At 43.0% G+C, this 18,289-nt stretch overlaps 1 protein-coding gene across 8 annotated transcripts in view; it reads left to right on the top strand.

The window, feature by feature from the left end:
* ABL2 (ABL proto-oncogene 2, non-receptor tyrosine kinase) overlaps positions 1-15,932 on the top strand; it is a 95,834-nt gene extending 79,902 nt beyond the window's left edge. For 4 of the 8 annotated variants that reach the window (XM_003482730.4, XM_003482731.4, XM_003482732.4 and 1 more), the window contains 5 exons: positions 570-722; positions 1,565-1,654; positions 5,308-5,481; positions 6,020-6,253; positions 6,539-15,932. In XM_003482730.4, coding sequence (XP_003482778.2) covers positions 570-722; positions 1,565-1,654; positions 5,308-5,481; positions 6,020-6,253; positions 6,539-7,719 — 1,832 coding nt within the window. In that variant the 3' untranslated portion in view covers positions 7,720-15,932. Of the gene's footprint in view, positions 1-569; positions 723-1,564; positions 1,655-5,307; positions 5,482-6,019 lie in introns of all 8 variants that reach the window. The other 4 variants (XM_005667791.3, XM_013979904.2, XM_005667792.3 and 1 more) reach the window with 2 other exon arrangements.

The following is an 18,289-nucleotide window of genomic DNA, read 5'->3' as shown; positions in this document are numbered from 1 at the left end:
CTTTTTACAAGTGTGATTTTTATCTGATTTTAAGTTGAGTCCATTTTTATATTACTCCTCTAGTATTAGCTGACTTAAAAATTGTGAAACTTTTATGAAATAGATCATAAATTGCTCTAAGAATAGATGATTATGCCCCAGGCTTCTTATATTATCATAGTTTACTTTTCCCTCATTGTAGTAAAGGAAATCCCAATAAAAATTGGGAAATTTAAAGAAAACCATTGAGATTGTATCTGAAATGTTCTTATGGCAGATATCTTAGAAAAACAAGTTACGTTATAAGATCTAGAAGAGTAGAAGTTCCCTCATGGCTCAGCAGGTTAAGCATCTGGCGTTATCAACTGCTGTGGCTCGGGTGGCTGCTGTGGCGCAAGTTTGATCCCTGGCCCTGGAACTTCCACATACCCCAGGTGCGGCCAAAAGAAAAGAAAGAAAAAGAATTATGGGAGTATACTAAGGTTATAACAGTGAGAATGTTACTTAAAATTTGAAAGAGTGGTTACCTAATGGTATAAAGTAAATGAGAAAGAAGAAACATAAAACTCCTTTTTTCATCCCTTCTGCAGCTTTTGGGGTTCTCTTGTGGGAAATTGCTACATATGGAATGTCACCATATCCAGGTATTGACCTGTCTCAGGTCTATGATCTGCTGGAAAAAGGATATCGAATGGAACAACCTGAAGGATGTCCTCCTAAGGTGTATGAACTTATGAGAGCATGTGAGTATTTTTGTGTATTTTAATTGTGCAAGTTTGAGTGAGCAATTTTCTATTGCAACATTTTCCTCTTAATGTTGTAAGATTGAGTCCGACCTCATGACATAGAGTCGGTCACTGATCAGCCAGTTGGAATATCATATGCTCTACATTAGTCTTATTGGAACCCTAAGTATCACTGTCAGTGGCACAAATACTCATTTTCCCTGAACTATTTGCATATTTAATAGAGTAAGACATTGACTTTGAAGATTAGGTAGGGGGAGGGCTCTTTTCAACTACATAAAATGGTAAAGACTATGGCGAATGCGATCATGAATAAACACAAGCATCTGAGTTCTTAAAGATGAGAAAGTAGGAAGGTGATTAGTGAATTAAATTGCAGTGTGTTTGAGTGTAAGTCCTGTTACTTTCTCATTGTACATTGGTGTTACCTACTGCCCTGTCTTTGTCAAATGTGAATTCCAAGCTCCTCCTTTCCAGTGTCCTGTTAGGTTTCTGAATGTATACAGCTGATTATATAAGAGTGAGTGTGAAGATAGCTTTTACTACTTTCATCTTTCCAGATGGAAGAAAACTTGTCATTTTCTAACACCCATCCCACCCCCACATCCCTATTGTAGAGGGAATAGGAGCTGTGGCTACATAGGACTGGCCCTAGGGGGGTAGGTTCATTACACCTCTGAGTCTGAACTAAGACGCAGCTGCTTCACTATTATTTGCAAACTTTCTGTAAACTCTTCTTCAACAAGTACATGTCCTGATGCATGAAACTCACCATCAAAGTGTGCCCCTGGATATTTATTTCCTCCAAAGAGCTTTTAATGCTCTCTTTTGTCGTATAGGCTGGAAGTGGAGCCCTGCTGACAGGCCCTCTTTTGCTGAAACACATCAAGCTTTTGAAACCATGTTTCATGACTCCAGCATTTCTGAAGGTGAGGATTTGGCGATTTGCTGTTGGTGGTGGCTAATTCTGGGTGCTGGTGATGGTAATAACATTTCAAAAATGATAGATTCTTGCTTGTGATTTGGGACTCCATTTCAGGATGTTGAATGAACTCTTGGCCTTTATTTTTGTTAAAGTGTATCTTTGTATCTCTAGGTTGTTTTTTTTTTCTTCCCTTGGTCTTTTTTTAGGGCCACACCTGGGGCATATGGAGGTTTCCAGTCTAGGGATTGAATTGGAGCTGTAGCCGCTGGTCTACACCATAGCCACAGCAGTGCCAGATCTGAGCCGCGTCTGTGACCTATACCACAGTTCATGTCAATGGCGGATCCTTAACCCACTGAGTGAGGACAGGGATCAAACCTGTGCCCTCATGGATACTAGTCTGATTTGTTTCCGCTGAGCCAACAAAGGGAGTTCCCATATTTATTTTTAATATTGAAATATTTTAATTGGAAATTAATTCAGTCTTTTCAGGAAGAGTAAGTTCAGTGGTTAAGCAGTAACACAATGAAGGAAAGAGAAGAGGAAAAAATGAGAGTGAAAAACATTTCAAGTCCCTGAACCATACCTACAAAAGCAGAACCAAGTCATAAAAGGAGTATCCAAAAATTCCATCTCTGGAAATAGATCTTATGAACAAAAATTTAGCTGTAAGGATGTTATATCATGTTGAAAAATTAAGAACAACTTAAATATCTTATGTGCTAATTATTATATCCATATAACTGAATAGTTAAAATGATTTTTTTTCTTTTTTTTGTCTTTTCTAGGGCCACACCCATGGCATATGGAGGTTCCCAGGCTAGGGGTTTAATCAGAGCTATAGCTGCCGGCCTACAGCAATGTGGGATCCGAGCCGTGTTAAACATATTGACACAGAAAGGAATTTGTTTGTTTGTTTGTTTTGCCATTTCTTCGTCTGCTCCTGCAGCCTACGGAGGTTCCCAGGCTAGGGGTCAAATTGGAGCCACAGCAATGCCGGATCCGAGTCACGTCTGCAACCCACACCACAGCCCACGGCAACGCTGGATCCCCAACCCACTGAGCAAGGCCAAGGATCGAACCCTCAACCTCATGGTTCCCAGTTGGATTCACCAACCACTGAGCCATGACAGGAACTCCACAGAAAGGAATTTAAAATGAGGATGTTAAGCTATGAACAGTGAGAACCTTTCTCTTAGGTATGGATACATAGAGGCAGTTTTCTACTTTTGTGTAGACTGCCTCTTTGAAATTATCTGCAAAAGTCAAGCAATAAACTTGTCAAATAAAGAGAGAGATTATTCCTAGAAAGCTGAAAACACAGGATTCTTGATTATACTGTCTTTTAGACATTTTGTTAATCTTCCCAGAATTGTATACATATTTTTCAAATCTTCCTTTTCCTTCATAATTGAACATAGAACATAATTGAACATAGTCAAAAGATGTTAGAAGAGGAAATCAGGCAAGTTAGTTTTGTGTGCTTCCCTGAATGATTTATCATGTCTAGGTAAGAAGAAAGGGAAAAGTACAGCACCATGGTTTAATGCAAAGTATTTGTATCCTAGTCATTTGATCTATGAAATGTCTGCGGGTTGGGGAGGGCACAGCTCACCCTTTGGGACAGATTGAGCAGCTGTCTGTCACAGCATTCTTCTTTCCTCTGTGGCTCTATTACCAATGGAGTCAAAGTGGTAGAAGTCATGGATATCAGCCAAAGGATAGGTTCCATTTCTTTGGTACTTCTATGTAAACTTTTAACTTCTGTTGAATCCTTAGCTAAGTATTTCTGCTTCTCTCGAAAATGTTTATATCCTTTTAGAAAACCAACTCTTACAATTTTCATAGCTAATTTCAACTCAGAATTGTTAAGCAAGAAATTCAATATTATTAAATCCACATTTGATTAAGTATTTAAGTATTTAATCTGTGGTAAGCACTCTACTGAGGACATAGAGATAAGATATAGTTCATACCTTACAAAGATGTATTTATTAGTTGTAACTGAAAGAAACTAACTCAAAACTTTTCTGAAGCAGTTAAGAGGAGGATTTATTGCATCATAGCCAGACCATGGAAAAGCAGGGATGGAGCTAACCTTAGGGTCATTTGAAGCCACAGGCTCCAATAGCTTCAAGTCTCCTTTCTCTCTTCCTCCTTCCCACACTTTTTCCCACCTAATATCTCTTTACTTTTGTTTCTGCCTTGTTCTTATCCTCCAAATCAGTCCTCCAAGTGGCATGAAACACAGTTGTCAGCATCCTTGAGACCGTATCTTTATAGGTCATATCTGTCTTCTAGGAGCTGAGTATAGCAAGCATTATAAGAAAGGAATCTCAGGAGTTCCTGTCGTGGCGCAGTGGTTAATGAATCCGACTAGAAACCATGAGGTTGTGGGTTCGATCCCTGGCCTTGCTCAGTGGGTTAAGGATCCAGTGTTGCCGGGAGCTGTGGTGTAGGTTGCAGACGCGGCTTGGATCCCGCGTTGCTGTGGCTCTGGCGTAGGCCAGTGGCTACAGCTCTGACTGGACCCCTAGCCTGGGAACCTCCATATTCTGTGGGAGCGACCCTGGAAAAGGCAAAAAGACCAAAAAAAAAAAAAAAAAAGTAATCTCGTTGGCGAGCTCGGGTTTTGTGCCGTAATATACCCCCTCTTGTGTGTGTGTGGGGGGGTCAGGTTTGAAAAGTAAATACAAAAAAAGTTGTAAAATAGTTACAAAATTTCACACTTTAATTGATCCATACTTGATTTTTGTTCAGGAATGAGTAGCAAAGCATGTTTTTGCCTTTTTAGTAAAAGCCACAAAATCCACGGCCGAGTTTGATCAGTTGAGGCTTACTAATGGGGTGAACACATTTTCAGGAGCCTCATTTGCTTCATTGTCATGAAATGGAATGGATCGTATCCACTTTTCTTTTTTTTTTGCAAAGCACAACCTGAAAATAAAAATATCTGGTTGCTTGACATCTGGTTGCTTTTTTCAAACCATGAGTAAACGCTTAGTAAACAAGGATATCCAAATGACCAATGAGCATATGAAGAAGTACAGAATAAAACAGTGAGATGGCCACTACACACCACTACACACTCAGAATGGCTAAAACTAAGATACAAAAACCCCTAACTTCAAATTCGGGCAGGCATCCAGAGTAACCAGAATTTGCATGCAGTGCTAGTTGGGATGTAGACTGGTACAGCCTGTTTGGGAGGCAGTTTGGTAAGACCCAACAAAGCTGAACTTGTGTGTTCCCTGTAACCCACCAGTCCACCTCCTGGCAGATGTGCATACCCAGCAGATGCACATACCATTGTGAAGCCAAAGGCACATAGTAGGATGTTGTTAGCAGTATATTCATGATAGCCAACAAGTGGAAACAACTTAAATATTCACCAGGATGAGAATGGATACATTCACACATTTGAACAAGCAACAAGAAAAACCCATGCCATGTACAGTAGCTTGGATGAATCTCCAGATAGCATGTGGAGCAAAAGAAGCCAGACAGAAAGACTACATACTCAATGACTCCACTTACCTAACATATTTTAGGACTCCAGTCTTCTCAGCTGGATGCATTTTCTGAAAGAGAAAATCCCCTCCCCCCGTTTTGGTCATGAAATTGTTCTTATTACCGGTCCCTTTGTCTTCCTTACAGAGGTAGCTGAGGAGCTCGGGAGAGCAGCCTCCTCCTCATCTGTTGTTCCATATCTGCCTCGATTACCTACACTTCCTTCCAAGACCCGGACGCTGAAGAAACAGGGGGAGAACAAGGAGAATATCGAAGGGGCACAAGATGCCACAGAAAATTCTGCTTCCAGTTCAGCACCAGGTATGAGTTCCTAGGCAAGTAGAACCAAACTGCCTTCTTTAAGGAGCCTTGGGGTACGATGTTTTTATTTCTACTTTCCTGCCTATCTTCACTGAGGTCAGTGTGGCTGGCACCTGCTTCATTCACCACTGTGGTCCTCAACTCTCCACTGCCAGGGTTAGTGGTCCTGATCTGCCCAGCCAGCATAGAGCCTGCCTCCCACCCCATTTCCCCAAGCTCCACATTTCCAAGTAGTTACTGTCTTTACAGCTCCGGCAGAAATTCCTTTGTTGAGCCTAATAAATGAGGCCAGGTTGTGTTGTAGTTTCTAGAAAAAAAGATGAATGCCGAGGTAAAAAACTGTGGGTTATTTATTTTCACTTAAATCCCTCCTCAAAGTTGGAATAACAGTGTGAAATGATAAAGTGTTATTAGTTTTCTGAGTCCGGCTAATACCTGAGATTTAATAGATGCTGACACAACTCCTACAGTGTAACCTTAGTAACCCAAATGAGTCATTTCTTACCTTCCTCATTACTGATTGGCTGTTTTTCATCAGGGTTCATTAGAAGTGCACAGGCCCCCAGTGGGTCCCCGGCACTGCCTCGAAAGCAAAGAGACAAGTCACCCAGCAGCCTCTTGGAAGATGCCAAAGAGACTTGCTTCACCAGAGATAGGAAGGGAGGCTTCTTCAGCTCCTTCATGAAAAAGAGAAATGCTCCCACACCCCCCAAACGCAGCAGCTCCTTCCGAGAAATGGAGAATCAGCCCCACAAGAAATATGAACTCACGGGTAACTTCTCATCTGTTGCTTCTCTGCAGCATGCTGATGGGTTCTCTTTCACTTCTGCCCAGCAAGAGGCGAATCTGGTGCCACCCAAGTGCTATGGGGGGAGCTTTGCACAGAGGAACCTCTGTGATGACGACAGTGGTGGGGGTGGGTGGTCTGGCATCACAGGCTTCTTTACACCACGTTTAATCAAAAAGACACTGGGCTTACGAGCGGGTAAACCAACAGCCAGTGATGACACTTCCAAGCCTTTTCCAAGGTCAAACTCTACATCTTCCATGTCCTCAGGGCTTCCAGAGCAGGATAGGATGGCAATGACCCTTCCCAGGAACTGCCAGAAGTCCAAACTCCAGCTGGAAAGGACAGTGTCCACCTCTTCTCAGCCAGAAGAGAATGGGGACAGGGCCAATGACACGCTTCCAAAAAAACCAGAGGAAGGTGCTGCTCCAACCAGGGAGAGACCAAAAGCCAAACTTTTGCCCAGAGGAGCCACAGCTCTTCCTCTCAAAACCCCCTCTGGGGATCCAGCCATCACAGAGAAGGACTCTCCCGGGGTGGGGGTAGCTGGAGTGACAGCTGCCCCAAAGAGCAAGGAGAGAAATGGTGGGGCACGGCTTGGCATGGCTGGAGTCCCAGAGGATGGCGAACAGACAGGCTGGTCTTCTCCAGCCAAGGCTGCAGTGGTCCTTCCAACCACTCACAACCACAAAGTGCCAGTCCTTATCTCACCCACTCTAAAGCACACTCCAGCTGATGTGCAGCTCATTGGCACAGACTCTCAGGGGAATAAATTCAAGCTCTTATCGGAGCATCAGGTCACTTCCTCTGGAGACAAGGACCGACCCCGCCGGGTAAAACCAAAGTGTGCCCCACCCCCACCACCAGTGATGAGACTACTGCCGCATCCGTCCATGTGCTCGGACCCGACGGAAGAGCCGACTGCCCCGACTGCAGGACAGCCCATGTCAGAAACACAGGAAGGAGGAAAAAAGGCAGCTCCAGGGGCAGTGCCCATCAGTGGAAAAGCTGGGAGGCCTGCAATGCCTCCACCTCAAGTGCCTCTGCCCACATCTTCCATCTCGCCAGCCAAAATGGCCAACGGCACAGCAGGTACTAAAGTGGCTCTGAGAAAAACCAAACAGGCAGCTGAGAAAATCTCAGCTGACAAGATCAGCAAGGAGGCCCTGCTGGAATGTGCTGACCTACTGTCGAGTGCAATCACGGAACCTGTGCCCAACAGCCAGCTGGTGGACACTGGACACCAGCTGCTCGACTACTGCTCAGGCTATGTGGACTGCATCCCCCAGACTCGCAACAAATTTGCCTTCCGAGAGGCCGTGAGCAAACTGGAACTCAGTCTGCAGGAGCTGCAGGTGTCTTCTGCAGCTGCTGGTGTGCCCGGGGCAAACCCTGTCCTTAACAACCTACTGTCGTGCGTACAGGAAATCAGTGATGTGGTGCAGAGGTAGCCACTGTTAGCCGAGGGGGAAGATGCACACATTTCTGAGGGAAGAGGGAAAGTGACTTGTTTTCCTGTGTTCTCGTTTTCAAAAAATGGAAGACTGGTATTTGAGTGTGTTTCTGTGAAGTACCTCAGATCTCTGAGTTCTCACGTTTACAGGTTCATCTCAAAAGTAACAAAAAGCAAAACACATAGGAGAGGGAAAATAGGTGGGGCCAGGGCAATTGTGGGCAGGATCGGAAGCTGCACTGGAACATCAGGGCCAAAGCCAGCCCATTCTTACCAGGAGTGATGTGAGCTGTTTAGACAGGGCTGTTCCAGCAAGGCCACAGGGACTCTATCTAGACAGTGCATAGGCTCTGGCGCTCATTCTGCACCAGGCAGAAGGGAATTAACTTGGGGCTCCAGTAGGTACTTGTGGTGATTATGCTCCAACTCATCTGACGTACTGGGTGGGACAGAAGAAAGCTGGGAATGTGCCAAGAGACGTTTCTTTCAAGGCTGTCAGAAGTGCTGTTAACCTTGATTTCCACAAGGTCACTGCTGCAGTAAGAACTGCAAATCAGATGGCCATATATACCAAACTGGGAAACCTGGCCTTAGTTGTATGCTCCTGTCCTATTTTCCATTGGTGTGTTAATTAGTGCAGGAAGTAAAGAATGCTAGGAAGTATTTTCAGAGAGATTGGAATCTCCTCCTAAAATCTTAAACATTGCTTAGAAGTTAGTTCTCCCAGTCTATTCTAATGGATCAGGATTGGCTTTCTGCTTGTTGGTGCCTATCTGTAAACCATAGGCATAGGATCTCCTTGGTGGTTCTTCTGTACTCCTTGCTGGGCAGGTGTCTCCTTTTGTTCCTGGCAGCATTCAGGGCATTAACCAACATTGATTTGAAAATAACAGTCATGTACAGGTCTCACAGGAAAATCCTTTTCTGATACAGTGGCCCTGCACATCGACATACTGGCCAAGGACTTGAGCAGCTGGCTATTTCTTTATCAACTAAAATACTAGGGAGAGGGTCTCTTCTCGAAACCCAGCGGTTGGCCTAGGGGTCCGTGACTGAGAGGAGAGGCTGGCTGAGTTCTCATGGCTGTTCCTCTGTAACCTTTCCCCTCCCATATCACCTCAGACCCAGTCTAGGCAGAGAGTAGGGAGAATCCTTCACTCACTCTTTATGGATTCAAATGAATCCCTCTAAATTATCTTCACATGCTTTTCTCCTCTCACGTGTCCCCCTCTCCCCCCAATTGTTGTGCTTGTGTGTAAAGATCACTTTGGGAATATTCTTTGATATTTATTTTATTATTTCACCTCTTTCAAGAATGAATAATTAAAGGAGCAGGTCACTTTCAGGGGACATCAGTTAGATTCTGAAAACCTGATGATTCCTTTTCCTTCCCTGTTTAGTAATTATGGAAGCTAATTAGGATTGTTTCCTAATTTGGAACCAAATCTTACAGGTTAAATACTAATACTTTTGATATCAGGTCTAATTCCCATGACCACTTCATTCCTTTTGTTAAAACTTTATGTCCCCTCCATCCCCCTGTCCAAGGAGTACCCAGTTTAAAAAAAATAAAATTATTTTTTCCTCCCAAAGGAGTATTAAGTTAGGAAGATAAGAATTCAACATTGATGAACAGTGAACTTTCTTCCTGGCTCTGTCATCAATCCACTGTCAGGCCTTAGCCCCATCTCTTAATCTATTAAGTGGAGGTAATGATACATATTCTCAAGGGTGTTTTGCAAATAAGTGTATAGTTATCCCTTTGAGAGCCTCTCGGGAAAGCTCTTTAGTACAGTATTATGTTGAATACAAGTTTTTCATTTTTTTTTTTGGCTCAGTTGCAGATAATGAAAATGAAGACTGCTGAGATTATATTGATGGGGCTAGAATACCAAGGGGGGAAACTGTTTTGGACACAGTTTGGCATCTTTGACCAAGGAGGAAATTTGGTTTTCATTAGAAAGAAAGGAGACCTTGATTCCTACCTTGCATGTTCCAAAGGAGTCCCAGGCCAGGAGAAGAATACAAAGGGGGAGGAGACAGTATGGGCATTCCCTTCAGGGGTCGGGTGATTGCTGTCTATTAGCGCAGGCAGCGAGTGATCTGGCTAATCTCCTTGTAACGGGTGGAAGAGAAGACAGAATTCCCTTTAACTTGGAATTAAAAACCAACAGGCCTCCTCCTACCTTCTTCTTTGCCACTTTCCTTCATATATTTCCATAAACTTGAAATTGTTTTCTTTTTTGACCACCCGCGCGCGGTATATGGAGTTCTTGGGTTGGGAGTCAGATCTGAGCTGCAGTTGCAACCTACATTGCAGTTGTGGCAACACCAGATCCATTAACCCACTACAATGGGCCAGGGATTGAACCTGTGATCTGCACTGCTGCAGTCAGGTTCTTAACCCACTGCGCCACAGCAGGAACTCTTTTTAGCAATTAACCTGTTAAGGGTGGGGCAGGGAAAGCTAATACTTTAGGATATGATTATGCTGCTTTTTAAGTTTATCCCTGTCATTGTGGATGCAAGTTGAGGGATTATAATTGTTTTTCAGGTTTTTGGGTTTTTTTTTTTTTTTTTTTTTTTTTTAAAACAAGGGATCTTTCCTTGAGAGCTCTGAAAATAAGCCTTGGAGGAACACTACTGAGTGTATTTAAGCTGCCTGGTTTTCTCACCATAGAACAGTCCTTGAGGGTGGGGACTGGGGCTTACTCAGGGGCAGCACCTGGCTCTGTCTCGTCTGCAGTAGGTGCACAGTATGTTCATGAACTGAATTGATTTTCTTTCAACGCTGTCAGGAGTAGCTGACTGTTGTAGCACACGCCCCATCCACATGATGCTTTAACTGTGTAACTTCAGGAGTTGAGGGCTCAGGGTTCAGGTTAAAGAGGCACTGTCAACTTATGTATAAAAGTATAACATGGGTTTTTCCTTTTTCTACTTGAAAAGGACCAGATTTTAAAAATAACCGTATGTAATTTAAAAGTTTGAATTTAAAGCAGAGAAAAACTTCTGCTTTTAGAAACTAAAATTGTAGTTTAATGCGACCTGGTTTAAAACAGCAGGTAGCAGGAACAAAAGCCTTTCTATAAGGTGTTGAAAACTCTCAAGTAGTTATATGTATGCATACTTCTGGGGTACCACAGCTTGAATCTTTTCATGTACAGATAATATGATTTCATCTTAGATTTGCTACCTTAAAATGCAGTGTTTTATGTAGACTACATCTTGATTGTACTTTATGTGAAGTATTTTCTTAAAAAGGCTTTGGGTGAAATTAAAATGTGTCTATTTTCCTAGAGATCCTCCATTGTGATTTTCAGAGATGTAGCCTTAAAAAGTCCGCCCTGAGAAATTCATTCAGTGTTTTTCCAGATGACCTCTATACATGGAGGTCCTTGGGTAGGGAGACTCTTCCCTAGCTGAATTTTTGGGTTTAAGTTAGAATTTTCTTACAATTCAATTGAAATTTGGTTAGTAAAGTAGTGCCCGGTTCATAAAATGCTGACTTTGCTAAGGCTCCACCCATATTTATTTAACACAGTTACAGAGATTTAAGGATATAGTATTGGTAGTGATTAAGGGTTCAGACTCAAGTCAGTCAAGAAGGCAAGTCCCTTAACCTTCCTGGGCCTTAGTGTCCTCACTAGAAAACAGGGATAATAATAGTAACTACCTCAGGGTTGTTCAAAGGATAAAAGGAGATAAAGTGTGTAAGATACTTAGCTTGAGTGCCTGGCACATAATGAGTACTCCATAAATGTTAACTACTATTATTATTAACATTTACTGCAGTGAGTCTTAGGGATATGCAACAAAATTTTCTGGTATTTAAAAAAAAAAAAAAAAACCCACCAAAAAACCCTGATACATTGGCATCACCCCAGATCAGAATTCCCTGTGGGGTTGAATCTCAGCCAGTGTATTTTCCAAGAATCCCTCCAGGTATTTCAGACACCCAGCACTATGTGAACACTAGCAACACCCCAAAGCTTTGCTTTACAGCTTAAGAAATTGGGAGAGAAGATGGTTAAGTTACTTGCCCGTTATCTCAGAGCAGTTAATTAGCAGCAGAGCCAAGGCTAGAGATCAGGTCTATGTATTTTCTTGTGGGGTCTTGCCACCATTGCTGCTGCCTCTTGTGAGACGCTAGAAAAAAAAAAAAAAAAAAAAAAAGTGCCTCAGATAGACAATCAGTCTGCACGGTGCTGCACACTTTCTGAAGCACACGTTCCTGGCACTCTCTGACCTTAAGAGCCTTGGATGTTGAGTAATGGTAATACTAGCAAAGTAGGCATTCAGTAGAACTCAGTAATTTAAAAAATTATATGGGGTCATTCTTTTGGACAGACCTCAGCGACATAGCAATCTGCACTTTGTAATAAAGAAATAACAACTTAAGTTTTAAAAAAGCTAGTCTGCATTCCTTTTTCTTAAAAACAAAACTTTATTGTTCCATGTCATTTTAATAACTGAGATAATGTATAAGAAAGCACTTTGAGAAAAGTATCAAATGTAATATAAGGTGGTATTATTATGGTCTATTTAGAAGATAAAGCAGTTAATGAGTTGCTGATTGACTTAGAAGCTTTTGCCTGTGGAGGACCTGAAAACGCAAATATATAAACAATCAGCTCTGTAATTTATAACACTTATTAATATGGAACTGCTAAACGAATACGTGCTGGTATAGTAAGTGTTTTGCTAAAATTATTAGCTCAGCACTGAATAACTGCAGAAAACTAGGGACCAATGTTTTGGTTTAATTTTAATCTTTAAAAAGTAGTAATGTGTACTCCAGAACAAAGAAGTTCTCCAGGGACCTTGACTCAAGAAGAATGAGGCCCTCTCACCTTTGAACATTTGTTCACCAGATGCTCAGCCATTTAGTACCCTAAATATAGTGGGTGCAGACTTGTTACCAGTTCATGTTGACAGTGTCTTTTTTAACCTCTGTCCTGGGTGGTTTTGTTGGGTTTCTGGGGGGGGAAAGAGGGGCAGAGATTGGATGGCTGTAGGACCAGTGCACTTTGGGAATTATTTTTCTAGGATTTCCTGCCAGTTAGAAATGATCTTGACATTCATCATCCATGGGTTTTTGTTTTTGTTTTTCCTAAGAAGAGTAGCTGAACATAACTCATCTATTAAATTATAAAAATTCTCAAGACTAAATTGCATTGGTTGCCACTGTTGAGTTACAGCATTTTGATCCCTCCCACTCCCCTCCATTTCTGCTACTGATGTCATTGTTTACCATCAGATGACTCCCCCATAGGTGTTCACTTCGGGCTGACAGGGTTGTCTGCATTTTTATTCATTGATTTGGGGCTCTCATTATCTTGCATTAACTTGTTCTACCTGGATTTGGGGTCCAACTCTGTGCCCTGAGCATCTGTTGTGACCAGTTCTTTTTATGTAGGTAAGTTTCTCTGGACATGAGTTTCTTCTTATGTATTGTTAGTCTTCAGCTCTCTGTATCTCTGTTTTAGTTTCTGTCAAGTCAGTATCTCAGTTCTTTTTTAAATGCGTGCTTCAGTCCTGGATATGTGGCAGCAGGACAGAAATAGAGAAAGGCAGTGCTAAGACTGCCTGTATCTTCTGTGTGACAACACAGGGAACTTGCTGCTAGTATAGCCTCACTGGTCAGAGAGCAAAGCCTTGGGCTGATTCTAAAACTTGTCCCATTCTTAACAGTCAGGATATTTATATTCTTTGGGTAAAGTTCCAGTTTTCCAACTACCAAACTTTTAAAAATCCAATACAAGGCTAGCTTTTTTTTTTTTTTTTTGCAAGCCAGCAGTGCCTACAGTAACAGTTACTGTTACCTGCTTTGTTGCAGCTGTTACAGTCAGAAATCACCTGCCATCCCCTGCCCTCCTGCAGAACCAAGGGTGGTGGGGATGGATTTCAGGGCTTGGGAATGGGCTGCATCCTGCTCCAGAGCATCTGACCCGGTGACTGTCTTAGCTCTAGCTTGTCTTTTGTGAAGCTTACTGCAGTGTCCAAAAAGATGAGTTTCTGTTCTGGGGCTGCTGCTTTTCATGCCACCCACCTGAGGTGTATGTTCTGTCTTGAATAACAAATGTGCAAGATGATACTTCTTCACTTCTGACCCAATAGCCTAGATAGATAGAAAGGACCAAGAAGTTAGGGAAGACGCCACCTATGATGGACAAGGTAAGCAGATCCAGTGTTTCTCCCCAGTGAGGAGGCCTGGGCATGTCATCGTGGTTCTGAACTGCCTTGCAGTAGTAGAGGTCATTCCGAGAGGGCTGTGCCTTCAGAGATGAGTTTTGTGAGTTTTGCAGAGCAGGAAAAGACGACAGCTGGGTTGATGTTGCATGATGATGGAACTAGAGTGGCTGGAAAGGAGCTTTTTGGGTAGCCATAGCTCCGAGCCCTAGTCAGTCAGGCATTCTCTCCACACGGGGTGCCGATTTAGTGAACTGCTGGCTGTACTTTCCTCCATCCACCTGGCAAGCGCGGGGGTGGGGGGACGGACGCTCTACCTGGCCCTGCCTTCCCTCTGAGTGCACTATGTAAGTTACAAATTTGAACTTGTCTGCCTTTCCTAGAACAATTACATTTTTTACCCTCTCTGTTGCTGTGTGACCTGAACACAGGAGCAAGAGCAGATTTTCCACCCTGTAGGCCATCTAAGGGAAAGGATGTCTCCTTTTAAGTGGAAAGGCCGGGCCCAACATTGTCCTCAGAGCACACTCGTACACACTGTGTCTGTTCTGTGAGAATCTTTGTTCATCATTGTACTCGAAGCAGCAAGTTTCTGGGTCCTACATGTCATTCCAAGCTGCTGAGCTTATGCAGGGCTTGAGATCTGGGATCTTTCTAGTTAACTCTTTTGGACATGGTGAAAGTGGACTGTCAAATGCCAGCAGGCTTTAAGAAAGGAAGTACAGAGTCTGTATTGTTGGAGCTTGCTTAGATTTGCTTCTGAGCCTCAGGATAGATGTTTTAAATCATTTAAGCAACAATAAATTCTAGTTGAAGAACGAGACTTGAGGTTATTAAAATTATCACATATAAAAATACTTAAGTTTTAGCTGTTCTAACAATAATGCAGGTATGCCAAATTATCCTTGATTCAGAAGAGACTGCAGGATCCTGATGCTTTAGGGTCATTGGTGAAGAAGCCCGTGCTGTGTGTACAATTCAGAAGTGCCATACCATGTGTTGTATGTGGCAAGAATGCCAAGGGACAGATAATTTCTGGTAAACGAGGGCTGGATAACCAGCCTTCCTCGCTTTTGACAAGCCATTTTTCACTGTGGTCTCTGTTCTTGGACTCCATTATGGGGGCAGTTGGCTGAGAGCTTGAGGAGTCACCTTGGTGAGGCTGTTCGTCCTTCAGAGAAATTAGTATTCAGCAACTAGAAGGAACAGTGAGGTGTTCATAGTTCTTGAAGGGTGTATGTTTGAAAACCCTCCTATTTCTGATCTGTGTAGAGGGTACATGTGGTGTCCACGTTATGTACATCCATTGTCGTTGAGCTAGCAAAGGAGGGGAGTGAGCGTGAGAGGAGTCACTCCGATCTTTCCCTGTGGTGAACGGCACCTGTGCCCTGGTTAACAGGTTTGGCATCAGGAGGCCGGCTGAGCTCTTCACATGTGCTCATAACCCACCTCCCCACCCCCAGTCCCCTGGTAGACCCCACACTTTTCCTTCTTTGCAATCTGATTTTGTCATGACTATCAGTGGGGAAGCCCCAGTTTTATGTTCATTTGGCAAAAATAAATTTGAATGCTTCATGGTGGTTGATATGGAACTTTGACCTTAAAACACATGATTCAGATTCCTTAAAACTTGTTTGTTCATACCAAAGGTCAGGCTCTGCAGATGTGTGTGTGGTGGGTGCATAGAACGGGGAGGTCTGGGGGGCCTGGCCCTGTGCGCGTTACTAAGGGGGACACAGTGAGACAGTATGGGATTTAATTGAAAACACATCACTTATGGGTCACACTACCAGTGTTGTCAGGTATTTGTTCTTAATTGTTATTGTAGTATATTTTCCGGTGTTTTATTGTTCTAATTTAATACTTTCACCCTGTCGTCTGACTGTGAACTGCTAACAGTGTTAAACTTGATGTAAATAAATGAGGCCCTTGAAAGGGGACTGCTCTCTGCCTGTTGTCTCACAAGGCTTGCCAACTTGTGTTTTATTTTAAATAAAGGTTGCAATATTTTATTGGCAATGTGGGCTTGTGATTGTAGTGTTTCTCCCATAATTTTAACTGACAGGTAGCCTAAGCAGAATTTCTCTCTATGTAAAATAGATGTCTATAAGGTAAAGAAGCTGATTTTAGCAAGCATCCCTCTGGCACATTCTTTAGAATGGTCCTCTGTCGGGGTGGCTGCTTATCTCTTGATATTGTGGAAATGGCCGAAGGCATCATCCGGAGCCCAGCTGATACAGAAGGTGGGTAATGTGTGTGGGGGTCTGTCCCTCCATCCAACATGAGGTGATGGTAAAATGAGATGTAATTCTCTCCAAGTTCATTCTGAGGACAGCTCCAAATTTAAGTTGTAAAAATGTTTTGCACCAAAGCAGCATTCATAGAGGAAGTGTAGAACCTCACAGGGAATATCCTGGTCTGTTTGACTTGGTCTCAGTCTGAAAAGAGTGGAGTTCCTGTTGTGGCTCAGCGGAGTGACACGCCAGCATCGTCTCTCAGGATGCTGCTTCCATCCCTGGCCTCACTCGTGGGTTAAGGATCCTGTGTTGCTGTGGCTGTGGTGTAGCCCCGGCAGCTGCAGCTCTGATTTGACCCCTAGTCTGGGAACTTCCATGTGCTGCAGGTGTGGCCATACAAAGAAAAAAGTGATCCATTGCTTTTAGAAGTAATAATTAAAGATGAGTAGGACATACTCAAGTGCTGTGCATGTAAGATCCAATAAGAATGGCTGTTGCTGGGAGAGTAGAATTTGCTAACTTAAGTTGGTTATTTTTAAGAAATTGCAAGGCACAGGTGAAGCTCTGAAAACGGAGTAAAGGCTAATGTTTATGTAAGAGATACTTGGGTTTATAAGGGAGATCCATTGTAAGAATGTCTCTTTGCTGTACCAAGAGGAACGTGACCCAATCTCTAGAAACTTATCAGAGAAGGTGAGGACTTAAATTTATATAATAGCCTCACATTTGTTGACTGTGCTTTCCCTGGTAACTGTCCATAACTGATCCTTCCTCCCCGCCCCACCACCATCTTTTGTCTTTAGCTGAAAATAGTATTTAAGGTGATGGTTTCTGCCATATTGGAGTTAGTTTTCCTGAGTCTCTCCCATGTATACATTTTATTAAGCTTTTGGTTTCTTCCTGTTAATCTTATGTCCATTTAATTATCAGGCCAGCCAAAGACCTCAGAAGGGGAAAAGGAACATTTTTCCTCCTAGCCCTGTTAAGCATAGGTTTATACACCTGTTTCACAGCAGGTCAGTCCTTTTCTCCCACCCATTTGTGGTTTGTCTAGGAAGTCTTGTTTCAGTCTTTGGAGGAGAACCTCCCATTGTTATCATCTCCCTCTCTATATCACTTGGAACATTTTCCACACCTGAGGCTATGGCATTTGCCAAGGAAGTCATCTCAGATAAGAGCCTAAGAGCTGGAGGTGGACTGCCTGGGTTGAATTCTCCTCCACTGACTAGCTTTGTGACTTAATACAAGATATTTAGGGCCTAAATTAGAGCCTTAATTTTCTCATTCATTAAATGGTGATTAAATTGGTCCAGATCAGTGTTAAGGATTCCACGAGGTATCAGCTATAGAGTGCTTCGTATGGGTTATGCTACCTGGTCCATTTTCAAATGTCTCCTGAAACAAGCCTCAACCAACCAGGGTTCCAGACTGGAGGGAAAGGCCCGGCCTGGGCTTTGAGTGTGGTGCCAAAACTGACAGCAGTTTTACAATTCTTAGGACACCTAAAGTTCTAATGTCTTGAACACTTTATAAAGATTAATTCATTTGATTGTCAAAATCCTATGAGGTGAGTACAGTTAGGCTTTCATAAAAACGGAAACCAAAGTTAAAACAAGCTAGTAGCTTTCCCGTGGTCTCACAGTGGTAAGTGGCTGAGCCGAGGCCCTTGGCTGGGGAGTCTGGCTCCAGAGAAGTGTTTGGAACCCCTGTAGCCTGCTGTTGTCCAAGGTGTGAGGTTCAGACCTGATGTTTATAGTATTAAACATGGCTGGCCAGTGCTAAAAACATGTCAGCTGTTCTATGGCTCTGAGACCTAAAGCTATAGAATGTACCATTCATCTTTTTTTTTTTTTTTTTTAGGGCCCCACCCTTGGCATCCTTAACCCTCTGAGCAAGGCCAGGGACTGAACCTGCCTCCTCATGGATACTGGTCAGAGTCATTGAGGCTGAGCCACCATGGGAACTCCTAGAATGTACCATTTAAAGTATGTATTCATTCACAGTGTGGAGGGCTGGGTGTGTTAAAGGATTAGGTGGCTGCATAGGGTTGCTGAGACAGCAAGCCAGCAGCTCCTGTTTTATTGTGAGGTTAGGTCAGATTTACTTCTGTCCCATGGGTTGTGTGATACTAAGTCCCTT

This window comes from Sus scrofa, chromosome 9 (genome assembly GCF_000003025.6).
Source record: "Sus scrofa isolate TJ Tabasco breed Duroc chromosome 9, Sscrofa11.1, whole genome shotgun sequence".
NCBI classification, from domain to species: Eukaryota; Metazoa; Chordata; class Mammalia; order Artiodactyla; family Suidae; genus Sus; species Sus scrofa.
The sequence above is the reverse complement of the archived record's forward strand: the minus strand, read 5'-3'. Positions and strand labels throughout refer to the sequence as shown.